Source organism: Drosophila virilis, chromosome 2 (genome assembly GCF_030788295.1).
Source record: "Drosophila virilis strain 15010-1051.87 chromosome 2, Dvir_AGI_RSII-ME, whole genome shotgun sequence".
NCBI classification, from domain to species: domain Eukaryota; kingdom Metazoa; phylum Arthropoda; class Insecta; order Diptera; family Drosophilidae; genus Drosophila; species Drosophila virilis.
The window spans coordinates 7498593-7511647 of NC_091544.1; the positions used below are offsets into that span (position 1 = coordinate 7498593).

Sequence of the window (13055 nt, forward strand, 5' to 3'; positions counted from 1 at the left end):
ATGGCAGGCGATAAGAGATTAAAAAACAATAGATTAACAAACAACGCTGAGTGTGTGCGTGTGTGTGTGTGTGTGTGTGTATGAATGTATTTTGGATTTTGCACTTGATCGCAATATTAAAAAAAAATAAAATGGAATGTGCGATTATATAACTTATCAATAGTATATTATAGATAAAAGTCTCTAGAAGCTAATTCTCATGGAGAGAACCAGAGTCAACAGCGAGCCAAGGCTCAAAACGCTAAGCGCAGCAGCTCCACCATCCTGGTCTTCCTCTTCTTCTTCCTCATTGTCCAGCTGTGGGGATCAAAAGTGAATTAAGCTGAATGTCTGATAATCGAGGGCGACAACTTACGGCTTCAAAGAGACGCGTCCTTAGCTCCTCACAGCGTTCCCGCCGGTTGTTCACCGTAACTGCAGCGCGGCAGAGCGAACTGGCCAGGCAATCGCGACCACAGCCTTCAGTCAACTTGGGCTCCGCCGAGGTCACCCTGAAGCGCCAATACTGAAAGACGAGTTGCCAAACATAAATATGTGGGAGGTAATTGTTTCGACTCTGGCACTTACCTTGCGCATCAGCTCTGGCTTGTCTGCGAATTCGTCCAGCAATTTGTCAATGCCAGCAGGACTCAGATCCTCGGTGAATTCCTCGCTGAAGTCATACTCCAAAAACCAATTGGGCTGCTCGTCGGGCTTCTTGTTAGCTTCGTTCAAGTCGTAAATGTAGGTCTGATGGTTGGTAACGTCGTAGGTGTCCGGATTCACAGAGTATACCCTGTAATTGGGATTCTTGTAGCTGTACGCGGTCAAGGCGCCACCATTCCAAGCAACAGCCGTGGCGTGACCCTCATCCGAATAGTGCACCGCCAGCTCATCCTTGTGCGAGTGACCGTTAAAGATGCCACTGATGGTCTTGTGGAAGCGGGTAATGCAGCGGTTATATTCCCTAGCCCACACCGACCAGCATGTGCCATCGCCCGAGGGTATGTGGGTCAGGACATGCACATACTCACCGGCAGCCTCGGCTGCCAGCAGTGTATCGTGGAACCATTGCAGCTGTGGAATCTTATCGTTGCCACTGTGGTACAGCCAGAAGTTGTCCGTATAGCAGTCATTGCCATTCAGCGCAATGATGCGGAAACCCTTTCTTGGCGAAACCGTGTAATAGCCACCCTTCAGAATGGTCTCCTTTGTCTCTGCCGGCAGCCATTTGGACCAGTCATTGTACAGGTGCTCATACAGCCACTTGGTATTAATCTCGTCCGGCACTCCTTCGGGACTAAAGCTGTACGGAATTTGCTTAAGTTAAGCGGAAGATTTTACGGAGTATTTGAAGATAACTTACAGATTGAGCGGATGAGGCTCATGATTACCAATGCAAGGATAAACTTTCAGTTCTGGAAATACCTTGGTAAACTGATCGCTAACCTTGGTCAACACCTCAGTATTCTTCTTTACGGATGTTGCCCAGACCATGTGGTCAACAACATCGCCAGTTTGATAGATGTATGTGCAGTCGACAGTTTTAGCTGCATGATCCAGCGCCGACTCAAATGAACGCCACGGTAAATCGCAGTTACGATAATCGCCCCAGAAGCCTGCAGCAGCGCTGGTGCCCTCCGTGGTGCTCTTCTCACGCTGGCAACACATTGGCTCAGCGCAGGTGGCGAGACTGCCCGGCTCGTATAGCGGATCGTGGTGTATGTCAGTGAACTGACATATTTTGATGTCATTATCGCTCTGACGTGGTGTGCCCGACTTGGAGCTGCTGGGCTCTTCAACCTTGTTGTCCACGGTGAGGGTCCAGTTGTAGGCTGGATTGGAGCCCGTATTGCAGAAACTGACCTCCATGAAGAGCGAGCAGAAGCTTTGCGAATCCATTTCCGAGTTGCGCATTATGTATACCAAAGTTGGAAGATTGAAGTCGATTAAGCCCTCACACACCTCCGGTGTCTGCAGCTCCATGCGATCGCACACGTCCATCGCAATATCCTTCATTATAGCTGCGCTGTTCTCGCCATTCAACTCGCCATCCTCCTCGCGTACGGCGCGCATGAACACGTTCATAATCGAGCGGCATAGCGTGCAGACCACAAAGCTATCGCGCGTCTCCAGTTCGGGCAGATTTTTGGTGAATATATCCTTTTTGGTATGCGCCTTGGCCAGCTGTTGTGTTAGCTTTTTAAATGCCGGTGTTTCGACTCCTGTTTTCCAAAAGGTCAAGTACTCCTGCTCCAAACGCCCAGCCACATCGTCGGCTATGGCTGACAGCACCTTATTGTCCAAGTCGAAGTCCACTGGCACTCCTGGCAGGTTAACCGCAGATGCGGCAATAACACTGCAAAACACCACAAGCAAACACTTCATGGCATTTGCTGATCCACTAAAAAAGCTGCCCCGCCTGGAGTCCAATTTATAGGTTTCGAAAGGCCGTTATCATTAGCTTGCGCTGCCCATTCACTGAATTTTTATCACTCTGAAGTGCTTGATAAGGATAGATCTATGCATAATCAGAAGTGAAGCTAATCACTTTGACTAACTATAGCTTCAGTATCTAAAAGCGATTTAGCGCTCATAAAATTAATCATTAAAATATTTTTATTTGGAATTCTTTATTGTTTACCCGGTACCCGTGAACAACTAATAATAGATAAGAAATATTGAAATATATTGGCAAGTTTTGTGCTTCTTATTATGGATATCATTTTTCCACTCATTTTCCGCCCGTTGACTCAGCGTCTAGAGAAATTTTTATTTATTTATATAAACTAATCATAAAGTTAAAAGTTTTTCAATCCGTCTGTATCAACGAACGCGTTGCTGTCAGAACCTAATAGCTGGAGACATGAAATTTTCAAAAAGACCGCGCAGTAAATTTCCCACATAAATTTCCCCGTTTTCAAGCAGTCGATAAAAGGGAAAAGGGAAAACGTGTTTCAGCGATTGGCGGTAAACGATTGTATAAAAGCGTTTTGCTTACTGTCCGATCGGCTTAAAACTCACTTTCAATGATCTTTGAGTGAACGTATTTTAAACGTGCCATGGGCAAGACCTGGGTATCATTGTTTCTTATTTAAATATACTACGTTTTAGAAGCGAAATCATTTTAAATACCAGAATGTTCAGTTTCGATAGTTGTTTTTGTGACTATCGCTTTTTTCTACGGTGTACTAAAAATACTCATTAAATAATCAACAGTAGAAGCTAAATATATATAATTAATTAAATATAAATAATTATAAATGTGGTCACATCATTTTAAATAACTTTGCACAAGTGTGTTAAGCCGATGTATCTACTTTTATTTAAAGAAAAATATCCATAGGCACCATAGAAAAGATTAGGCAGCAAATTTACATAAAAACAATTTGCGCTTTAATACCGCTGTATATTAAAAATACCAGCCTTGCCTTGGCATAGTATGACTATGCGCACATATGGCAACCCTAGCCAAGGCAGCTGGCATCATAATTCTAAACAGCTGAGTTATTAGCCATTAAAAGACGAGAAGAAAAAGGGCAGAAAATATCTGCAAAAAGGCAAGGATTGTTGGAAAATTGCAAGAAAAACGAACGAATTAATACAAAATTCAATGTTTTTTTAAACGCTTCATTGCGCGTGTGTTGGTTATTTCGAGCGTGCATGAGAGGCGTGAGTAATTGTAAGCAACGATAGCAAACACAGGAGCCAGTGACGCCATTTTCTGTGCGAATTAGCAGAAAAAAAAATCAGAGCAGGTGGGGCGAAGCAGACGCAACGGCAACGCCGCGTGACCAATAGCAGAGCACAGAAGAGAACGGGAACACACACACAGGCATTCAATGAGTAGTCTAATCAACTTTCTCAATCCGAAACTTAAACCCTCTGTGGAATGCGATGCTGTCTGCGAGGATGGCTATACAGCTGCCAATCTCATAGCCGACGATGCGGAGCAGATGGAGCGAGGCTTTATGTGCTTTCAAGTCTGCAAGCCGCCCGTTGAGATTGTCTTTGATTTTCCCAAAGCTATCGATCTGAAGGTGATCAAACTATGGCCCAGCTCTGGTGCATTGCGTTCCACTGGCTTCGAGGTACATGGCAAGTACGACGGCATTTGGGAGCGCGTTGCCTACGTGCGTGACCTTCCCAAGGGTATGGACTCTGTTACCTTTTGCTATCAAAGCGATTATAACTCGCGCAGCAGTGCCGCAGCCGCACAGCAGCAGAGCGAGAAAGTGTTCTTCTTCAAGACGGCCCACAAGATACTGGGCACCACGAACAGCGTGAAGATTGTGATTCGTGCCACCGAACGCTGTCCTCCGGTACTGCGCAAGATACAAATGTGGGGTCTACCGGCTCGCAGCCTGGATAAAGCTGATCGTGAGCTAATGAAAACCATATGGAGCGAGGTAAGCGATCCGTATGGACTCAGGGACCAAGCACAGCAGCAACAGGCAGGCCAGCGTTCGCCTTCGCGTCACATTCCCGAACTGCGCGAACAATCGATGCTGGAGATACCAGAGGAGTTTCTCGACTCAATCACCTGGGAGTTAATGGTGCGTAGCTTAAGCCTTTGCTCGTTCCCCTTTAAGATTCACCCTCTTTCTCTTCGCCTCATTTTCTTGTAGATATTTCCCACGGTGCTGCCATCCGGCAAGGTTGTCGACCAATCCACTATAGATAAGCACTCGGAGGAGGAGGCCAAATGGGGTCGCCTGCCTTCTGATCCGTTCACGGGACTTGAATATACCTCACAACGCAAAGCAATACTAAACCTGGCGCTCAAGGCGCGCATCGAAAAGTTTCTAATGGAGCACTCGGAGCAGTTTAAATCAGTGCCGCGTTTACTGGGCAGCTCGCGAATGCGTCGTCGCCACGCATCTCAGATTGCCAGCCACATGTGCCTGCCGGGCAGCATGGCAGTCGGCACCTATTCCTCATTAAGCAGCGTCTACAAGCACCAGCAGCACCAGCGCAAGACCAAGTCAACCGTCACTGCCACGGCCACATCGGCATTCTCAGGTTCCCTTTCGCCGACCTCGCCGCCAGCTGCCAAGCGGCCGCGACACAGCTACTCAACGTATACAGTTAGCTCTACTGTTACCGCAGCTAGCAGCGCCAATCAAACGCCGACAACGTCAGCGGCAGCGGGCCCAACATCTTCCATTGACCAGGCGTTACAGCAGACCTTGCAGAAGATCACCCGCTACACGCAAGTGAGCACGGTTCTGCAGCAGCCACCCAGCTGCATTAACTGCCGCAGCGGCCAGTTTGCCTACGAGATACGCACTTGTCGTCATCTGGTCTGCCGCGAGTGCCTCGTCATGCTGTCGACGGCCCAGCAGTGCGTCTGCAAAGTCACTTTTCGCGGCGTTGACGTGGAGCGCTATCACAAGCTACCGTAGTCGTGCCTGCCCATACAAAATAGTCGTATTCTAGTGCTTCAATATACTTAGGTTCGTTTGTAAGAATTTTTGTTGCCAATCTTCAATCTTCGGATAGCAGCGGAGTGGAGCCGAGCGGAGCGGAGCGTCGTATATGTCGTTCTGTCTCTCTTGTCTCCTTTCCTTTTTTTTTTTTTTTAATTTGTGTATTCTCATTTATGATTATTAAGTTCGTAAGCTCGTACACATAGTTCATAGAATTATTTCTAATCATATCAGCGTCGATTTTAGCAAGTGCTGAGATTTTTATTCGAAGCCAAAATACACTTGGAATGGTGGAATCAATACTTATTCCCCAATTATCAGTATCAGGTCACATTTAGTCGGCATTGCGATTAAACTTACATATAGTACATGTATAATCATAGGGCAGATAAAGAGCGCATAATTTTTGTAGACTTTATACAACCCCAATTGGAAGGACGAGATGAAGCGCGCAGTTTATATATTCATAACATAAATAAAATTAAAAAAAAAAAATGTATTGTTTTTTATTGGTTGGTGTAACATTTGGCAAAACATTTCTGTATTATTATTATTCAGGGCCTAAAATCAAAGGGACATTGGAATTTCATCACGATATGCGTTCATTTATACATGTGTGTGTGTGTGTGTGTGTGTATGCGTCATACGGCCTTATTATATGTTTGTCTGGCAACGCCTGCAGATGAAACAACTCTAATTATTTGTGAGGCTTCATTAGACAAATTGGATGTTCTTGGATGGCTGAGACGCCTGATGTTACGCCACGGCCGAGGCGTCGTTTGGGATTAAGATTGCACAAAAGAGCTGACACAACGCCGGGCATACGTTTACAAAAAACTCAGAGGACAGCAACGCTGCTATCAGAAGACGAGAAGAATGAAAATTCTGCTGATGCTGTCGAAACTCCACGCGCATTGCCTGGTAAATTAAAGGCGAACTCGACAATTTGCCGACGTCCTGGCTTGCCACGCAAGCGCAAGGATCTGACTAAGAAAAGGTTGCAATTTGCCACTGCTGACACGAGCGAGCTCGCGCCTAAGAAGGCCGACCCGAAGCCGTCGGAGGCAACTGCAAACGCACATCTTAACAATTGGAGACAACGTCAAATACTTGAGCTCGAGGCAGACATAGAGACTTGGAAAAATGGTTTTGTTGCGGCTATGGATGATTTGCAGGCGTTGGTTGTGCCACGAGTAGCTAAGAAAACGCTGCTCACACAACTGGGTATACCACTAGAAATGCTCAAGTACTTGGATCAAGACTGATGTACGTACAATACACAATTCAATTCTTACTGCTAATTGTAAGATGTATTTCGTTGCGTTCGAAAACAAACGGCAAAACCAAACAAAATGTAAATGTAAATCATGTGTCTAATATTTATGTGGCCGCACAGGCTTCTCAGGATCGAATAGCTTGGGATCATGCAGAAAGTCCAAGTCCTTGTGGTGTCCAGGCATCATTAGACAGTGCTGGGCGCGCAATATGGCCTTCTCGACATCCTCCTGTTTCCGCTTGCATAACCCGGTTATGTGGCGGCCGTAAATGCGACCCGTATAGGGTGACTGGAACTGTGACAGTAGCTTCACGTTCTTGTAGTGCGGTGTTATGTTGTGCTTGCACAATATGCACAGCTGACGATCCTTTTTATAGGGATTTGCTATGTCTATCGGTTCGTCCGGGTTTGCTGCCGTCAACGTTTGTTCCTTCTCATTCAAGGCAGCAGCATTGGCATACAAACGTGGGCGCAGGTTACGAGCGCCCGTCAAATTGGCCACAGTGGCTAAGGGGAAAACACTTGTTTAACATATTTTTTATTTAATTTATTTGCATTTCAGTCACCATTTCTAGCAAGTATCCTTGTTAATTTAAACATTTTTTAATATTTTTGGTTTGAGCTGCTGCTAGGGCTGCGTGCAAGAAAATGTTGGTCTATCTGCGCTCTGCTGTTTACCTCTGAAATGGAAGCCCTGGTAAATTCGATATGATAGTCTGGCAACGCTACGCAGCCGTTTGTAGTTTAAAGTTATTATTTTTTTTTAAATTTTATTCCTCTATAAATTAGCATATTCAAATAGTTTTGTTTGTGCATTTTAATACCATTCCATCTCGGGCATTACATCTGAAGAATATGTCAACTTTCGCGGCTTAGCCTGGATTATATCATCCACAAGAATGGCATCTCCGGAGGAAGTTCTGGCCATCGTCTCATCCGTATTTACCTCAACGACGGCATCTGCTTCGGTGGTGCTTTCAAAAGCAATAGTGCTGCTCGGGCCAAATGGTATTTCAGTTGTGCCACTTTCTAATAGTGCTGTTCGGGTTGTGAATATAGTTATTTGTGTGGTTGTATCTGCCATTCCGGTTGTGGTCTCCGGCTCAGATGATGTCGTTTGAGTGGATTGGGTTGTCGCGTCTGCCACGTCTGTTGTAGTGTCCGGTTCCGCTGATGAAGTGGTTGTTGTTTGGGTTACGCTTGTTAAAAGTTCAGTTGTCGTATCCGTTGTTGTTTCGGGCTCAGATGTTATTGCTGATGAGGATTGGGTTGTTATAAGAAGTTGGGTTGTCGTATCTGCTCCGTCCGTTGTCGTATCGGGTTCAGATGATGTTGTTGGTGTTGGTTGGGTTGTACTTCCAAGAAGTTGGGCTCTCGTATTTGCCTCGTCTCTTGTGCCGTCCGGTTCCGACCAGGTTGTGGTTGCAACTCCCGATTCCGTTGTGGTTTCTTGTTGAAAAGACGTTGTCGGCAGCAAACAGTTGACATAAGTGGTGTCTTCAACGGATGTTGGTGTTTCGATGGTGAGCATAGGAACTTGTGTTGTCGTATCGCCCACATCGGTTGTCGTCTCTGGCGGGATTGTTGTTGAAACTGCATCAAAGTGGATTTCGCTGGTGACATCTAGAGACGTTGCAGGAGCTTCGCTAGTATAGCTAGTCTCGTTATACGGCTGGAAGCTCGACTCTCTCAGCTCGTCATATGAGGTAGTACTCTCAGTGCCTGGTGTGCTCCCAATTATAGACAGCAATAAGGTGGACATTTCGGACATCTCTGTGGTGCTCGTCAATGCGTCCGTTGTAGATTCAACAGTGCTTGTTTCAACCATTCCCATTTCACTAGTCTGTTCGTTATGATCGCCTTCTGCTGCTTCCGTGGTGCTGGTATGGAGCGGTGTTGATGTCAAAGGAGTGTCCACTGTAGTTGGCTTGTCTGCAGGCTTGTAAGGCACATATTTCTTTACATTGTACGGTTTGTGAATGCTGGCGTAATACTTGGACAATATAAACCAGTCTTCGCGACTGCCAATTTTGTTCGGCAATGTTATTGAGTTTTCAACAGTTAAAGCTTTACAACAAATAATTGTAGTTGCATACAAAACCGACAACAAAACTAGCCACACATTCATTTTGATGTGCTTGTGCGTAAGTAACTCAGTTGACTATTTAGCCTAACAAGCTGTCGCATAATTGAAATCTCTGGTTACCTACCTGAGCTATTTTGTTACCTGTCTTAATTGCTGCCAAGGGATGGCCAAGGTTATTATGTTGCAGACGGCTGCAAAAGAAAAAAAAAATTAACTGAAAAGTGGTCATTTAAATTTTGATTTCGCGCCAGGGCTACCTCACATGCACATTGGGTGCAGTTGGCAGCACTACAAATTGCCGACTATCGTTTGCTTTGGTCACACTGTCGCCGGTCAGCTGTGTGATTAGTTTCAAAGAAGAAGAGTGGCGTGCATCGTATTCCGCGTTTTCTTGTTAAACATCTTTGTAATTTGACAATTAAGAAGTATTAGGTGTTGTAAATTGAAGAAAAACTAAATAAGCGTCAACAACATCTGTTTGAAAGTCGAGGTAATTAACTGTTTTGTCTAGTTTAGCTGTTTTGGCTATGCCGGCTGTACCATGAAAACGTTTAGCAATTGGGGACATGCACGCATACATACATATACATAAGGGTGACCCATGTTCCCATTAAGAAAAAAAGTGTATTTCCATTATTAACGATATATATATGAGAGTGGAATGGCAATATATATGTGCTCGTATATATTGCAGAATGGATTCCGATTTGTATGATGAGTTTGGCAACTATATAGGGCCCGATTTGGACAGTGATGAGGATGATGACCAAAGCATTTACGGTCAGCCCGATGTGCACGATGATCAAGATGTAAGTTCGTCAATTTGTAAACTATATCAATGCTAATATGTGGCTTTTTGCAGGAGGATGCCATGGATGAGGACGAAGCGGAGCCACAAGATGATGAAGACAAAGAAGTGACGGCTGTTGTGCTGCATGAGGACAAACGTTATTATCCATCGGCCGTTGAGGTGTATGGGCCGGATGTGGAGACAATTGTGCAGGAGGAGGATGCACAACCATTGGACAAGCCGCTTATTGAGCCCGTGAAAAAGCTTAAGTTTCAGATCAAAGAACAAGATCTGCCCGAAACCACGTATGATATGGAATTCATGGCTGATCTGATGGACACTCCACCATTGATTCGCAACGTGGCGCTAATTGGTCACTTGCACCACGGCAAGACCACATTTGTGGATTGCCTAATTCGTCAAACGCATCCTCAGTTTGAGAATATGGAGGAACGATCACTGCGGTACACAGATACGCTCTTCACAGAGCAGGAGCGTGGTTGCAGCATTAAAGCCACTCCGGTTACGCTTGTACTGCAGGATGTCAAGCAAAAGAGCTACTTGCTGAACATATTCGATACGCCCGGTCATGTTAATTTCTCAGATGAGGCAACCGCCGCCATGCGCATGAGTGACGGCGTGGTGCTATTTATTGATGCATCCGAGGGAGTTATGTTAAACACCGAACGCCTGCTTAAGCATGCTGTGCAGGAGCGACTGGCCATCACTGTGTGCATCAACAAGGTGCCTTCTATGCTTGATCTATGAAAGTATAATTACTTAGTACTAACATTCTATATTCTTATTTCAGATCGATCGCTTAATCCTGGAGCTTAAATTGCCGCCTCAGGACGCGTACTTTAAGCTTAAGCACATTGTCGAGGAAGTCAACAGTTTGTTGAGGTTTGTGGGCAGATGCCTTCATATAATGAATCTATTTTAAATGCCACTCTATTTATAATGCAGCACCTATGGCAGCGCGGATGATAATCTGATGGTATCTCCCGTGCTGGGTAACGTTTGCTTTGCAAGCTCCTTGTATGGATTTTGCTTCACCTTGAAGTCCTTCGCAAAACTCTATGCAGACACGTATGAGGGCGTCAACTACAATGAGTTTGCTAAGCGCCTCTGGGGTGATATGTATTTCCATAGCAAGTCGTAAGTATGCTCTATAAAGCTACCAAAATGTTCCTAAATGAACTCTTTTTTTACCGCAACAGGCGCAAATTCACTAAGAAACCACCGCATAGCTCCGCTCAGCGCAGTTTTGTGGAGTTCATACTGGAGCCTATGTATAAATTGATTGCTCAAGTTGTGGGAGATGTAGACACCACATTGGCCGACACCTTGTCGGAGCTGCATGTGCGAGTATCCAAAGATGAGATGAAGTCAAATATACGGCCATTGTTGCGCGTGGTGTGCAATCGTTTTATGGGCGATTGCTGCGGTTTTGTGGATATGTGCGTGGAGCACATTAAGTCACCGCTGGAGAATGCCAAGCGTAAAGTGGATCACATTTACACGGGCCCCAAGGAGGGCGATATTTACCGTGACATGATTACGTGCAATCAGTACGGCACGCTGATGGTACACAGCTCTAAGATGTACCCCAACGACGACTGCACCTTCTTTCAGGTGCTGGCACGAATTGTGTCCGGCACACTGCATGCCGGGCAGGAGGTGCGTGTGCTAGGCGAGAACTACACACTGCAGGACGAGGAAGATTCGCGCATTCTCCAAGTGGGCAGACTCTGGGTCTATGAGGCCCGCTACAAAGTTGAATTGAATCGTGTGCCCTCAGGCAATTGGGTGCTCATCGAGGGCATTGATCAGTGCATTGTGAAAACTTCCAGCATCGTGGATATAAATGTGCCCGAGGATCTGTATATATTCCGGCCGCTCAAGTTTAACACTCAAAGCATTATTAAGATCGCTGTGGAGCCGGTGAATCCTTCAGAATTGCCCAAAATGTTGGACGGCCTGCGTAAGGTGAACAAATCTTATCCTCTGCTTTCCACCCGCGTCGAGGAGTCGGGTGAGCACGTTATCCTAGGCACGGGCGAGCTCTACCTAGACTGTGTCATGCATGATCTACGCAAAATGTACTCGGAGATTGATATCAAGGTGGCCGATCCAGTGGTGGCATTTTGTGAAACCGTTGTGGAGACCAGTTCATTGAAGTGTTTCGCAGAGACACCGAACAAAAAGAATAAGATTACCATGATATCCGAGCCGCTGGAGAAGGGGCTGGCCGAGGACATCGAGAACGAGACTGTCTGCATCAATTGGAATAAGAAGCGTATTGGCGAATTCTTTCAAGTTAACTACGATTGGGATTTGCTGGCTGCACGTTCCATTTGGGCGTTCGGTCCGGATAGTACTGGACCTAATATCCTGGTGGATGATACTTTGCCCTCAGAGGTGGACAAAAATCTACTGACTGCGGTTAAGGATTCAATCGTGCAAGGTTTTCAGTGGGGCACGCGCGAGGGACCGCTCTGCGAGGAGCCCATACGTAATGTCAAGTTCAAAATTCTAGATGCGGTCATAGCCAATGAGGCACTGCATCGTGGTGGCGGCCAAATCATTCCCACAGCACGTCGTGTCGCCTACTCGGCTTTCCTCATGGCCACGCCCCGTCTGATGGAGCCCTATCTGTTTGTCGAGGTGCAGGCACCCGCAGATTGTGTATCTGCCGTATACACTGTGCTCGCGCGGCGCAGGTAAGTCATTCGAAATTACGACATCTGTTTTGATGTGCTCTCATTTTCTATGTGTTTGCAGAGGTCACGTTACGCAGGATGCGCCCGTTTCGGGCTCGCCCATTTATACAATCAAAGCTTTCATACCCGCCATCGATTCGTTTGGGTTTGAGACAGATCTGCGGACTCACACCCAAGGTCAGGCCTTCTGTCTGTCTGTTTTCCATCATTGGCAAATCGTACCAGGCGATCCTTTGGACAAGAGTATTGTCATACGGCCGCTAGAGCCACAGCAAGCGTCTCACTTGGCCCGTGAGTTTATGATCAAGACACGTCGGCGCAAGGGTCTCTCCGAGGACGTGTCTATAAACAAGTTCTTCGACGATCCCATGTTGTTGGAGCTGGCACGACAGGATGTTTTGCTCAACTATCCACTATAGTGTTAGTCTAACGACACAATAAAATCTTGCATGGTGGACAAAATGTTTAAACGGATATGTAATTGGCGGAATGTAAGGTCAAGGATAGGAACAAAAGATATAGGAAATACCAACAGGAAGGGACAAAATGTATGCGTGTGAATTGAAGGATCCCAAGTGAATACCACGAGGGAGAAAGATAAAGTAACCAGATTCTAAAAAGCTTTTTATCAAAATAGGATAGGAGGATTATAATACTGATAGTTGGTGAGTTTTATCAATCTTTCACTAACAAGTTTACCATATAAGTATCTGTAACATTCACAAAGTAGATGAGAACAGCTTGAAATCTTATTCAAATATTAATTGCAAAG

General features: G+C 45.7%; 5 protein-coding genes across 5 annotated transcripts; 2 read left to right on the top strand and 3 right to left on the bottom strand.

Moving 5' to 3' along the window:
* Window positions 1-55: 55 nt before the first annotated feature.
* On the bottom strand, window positions 56-2375 carry LOC6629497 (sphingomyelin phosphodiesterase). Its single transcript, XM_002054481.4, has 4 exons — window positions 1346-2375; window positions 568-1285; window positions 356-505; window positions 56-297 (listed from the first exon to the last, which is right to left on the bottom strand). The coding sequence occupies exons 1-4, from the start codon at window positions 2365-2367 to the stop codon at window positions 184-186; spliced, it is 2004 nt and encodes a 667-aa protein (XP_002054517.1). The 5' UTR covers window positions 2368-2375; the 3' UTR covers window positions 56-183.
* Window positions 2376-3457: 1082 nt separating this feature from the next.
* Window positions 3458-5437, top strand: LOC6629496 (RING finger protein 37). Its single transcript, XM_002054480.4, has 2 exons — window positions 3458-4535; window positions 4608-5437. The coding sequence occupies exons 1-2, from the start codon at window positions 3822-3824 to the stop codon at window positions 5382-5384; spliced, it is 1491 nt and encodes a 496-aa protein (XP_002054516.1). The 5' UTR covers window positions 3458-3821; the 3' UTR covers window positions 5385-5437.
* Window positions 5438-5542: 105 nt separating this feature from the next.
* Window positions 5543-7457, bottom strand: mRpS18C (mitochondrial ribosomal protein S18C). The gene is made up of 2 exons (XM_002054478.4): window positions 7251-7457; window positions 5543-7191 (listed from the first exon to the last, which is right to left on the bottom strand). The coding sequence occupies exons 1-2, from the start codon at window positions 7282-7284 to the stop codon at window positions 6782-6784; spliced, it is 444 nt and encodes a 147-aa protein (XP_002054514.1). The 5' UTR covers window positions 7285-7457; the 3' UTR covers window positions 5543-6781.
* Window positions 7458-7483: 26 nt separating this feature from the next.
* Window positions 7484-8846, bottom strand: LOC6631159 (uncharacterized). Its single transcript, XM_032439488.2, has one exon. It carries the CDS (start codon window positions 8810-8812, stop codon window positions 7502-7504), a length of 1311 nt encoding a protein of 436 aa, XP_032295379.1. The 5' UTR covers window positions 8813-8846; the 3' UTR covers window positions 7484-7501.
* A 256-nt stretch (window positions 8847-9102) lies between these two features.
* Window positions 9103-12747, top strand: LOC6631158 (116 kDa U5 small nuclear ribonucleoprotein component). The gene is made up of 7 exons (XM_002054476.4): window positions 9103-9260; window positions 9465-9579; window positions 9633-10304; window positions 10372-10463; window positions 10527-10718; window positions 10781-12283; window positions 12345-12747. The coding sequence occupies exons 2-7, from the start codon at window positions 9466-9468 to the stop codon at window positions 12700-12702; spliced, it is 2931 nt and encodes a 976-aa protein (XP_002054512.1). The 5' UTR covers window positions 9103-9260; window position 9465; the 3' UTR covers window positions 12703-12747.
* Window positions 12748-13055: the final 308 nt, after the last annotated feature.

What these genes read in the sequence shown, in the direction of transcription:
- LOC6629497 (XM_002054481.4), bottom strand. Translation starts at nt 2,367, where the DNA reads ATGAAGTGTTTGCTTGTGGTGTTTTGCAGTGTTATTGCCGCATCTGCG. An exon ending in AGCCAGAGCTGATGCGCAAG is followed by an intron (nt 506 to 567) that starts GTAAGTGCCAGA and finishes CTCGTCTTTCAG; the next exon opens with TATTGGCGCTTCAGGGTGAC. An exon ending in GGACGCGTCTCTTTGAAGCC is followed by an intron (nt 298 to 355) that starts GTAAGTTGTCGC and finishes TGATCCCCACAG; the next exon opens with CTGGACAATGAGGAAGAAGA.
- LOC6629496 (XM_002054480.4), top strand. Translation starts at nt 3,822, where the DNA reads ATGAGTAGTCTAATCAACTTTCTCAATCCGAAACTTAAACCCTCTGTG. An exon ending in CAATCACCTGGGAGTTAATG is followed by an intron (nt 4,536 to 4,607) that starts GTGCGTAGCTTA and finishes ATTTTCTTGTAG; the next exon opens with ATATTTCCCACGGTGCTGCC.
- mRpS18C (XM_002054478.4), bottom strand. Translation starts at nt 7,284, where the DNA reads ATGTTTAAATTAACAAGGATACTTGCTAGAAATG. An exon ending in AAGGATACTTGCTAGAAATG is followed by an intron (nt 7,192 to 7,250) that starts GTGACTGAAATG and finishes TTTTCCCCTTAG; the next exon opens with CCACTGTGGCCAATTTGACG.
- LOC6631159 (XM_032439488.2), bottom strand. Translation starts at nt 8,812, where the DNA reads ATGAATGTGTGGCTAGTTTTGTTGTCGGTTTTGTATGCAACTACAATT.
- LOC6631158 (XM_002054476.4), top strand. Translation starts at nt 9,466, where the DNA reads ATGGATTCCGATTTGTATGATGAGTTTGGCAACTATATAGGGCCCGAT. An exon ending in TCACTGTGTGCATCAACAAG is followed by an intron (nt 10,305 to 10,371) that starts GTGCCTTCTATG and finishes TTCTTATTTCAG; the next exon opens with ATCGATCGCTTAATCCTGGA. An exon ending in GAAGTCAACAGTTTGTTGAG is followed by an intron (nt 10,464 to 10,526) that starts GTTTGTGGGCAG and finishes TTTATAATGCAG; the next exon opens with CACCTATGGCAGCGCGGATG.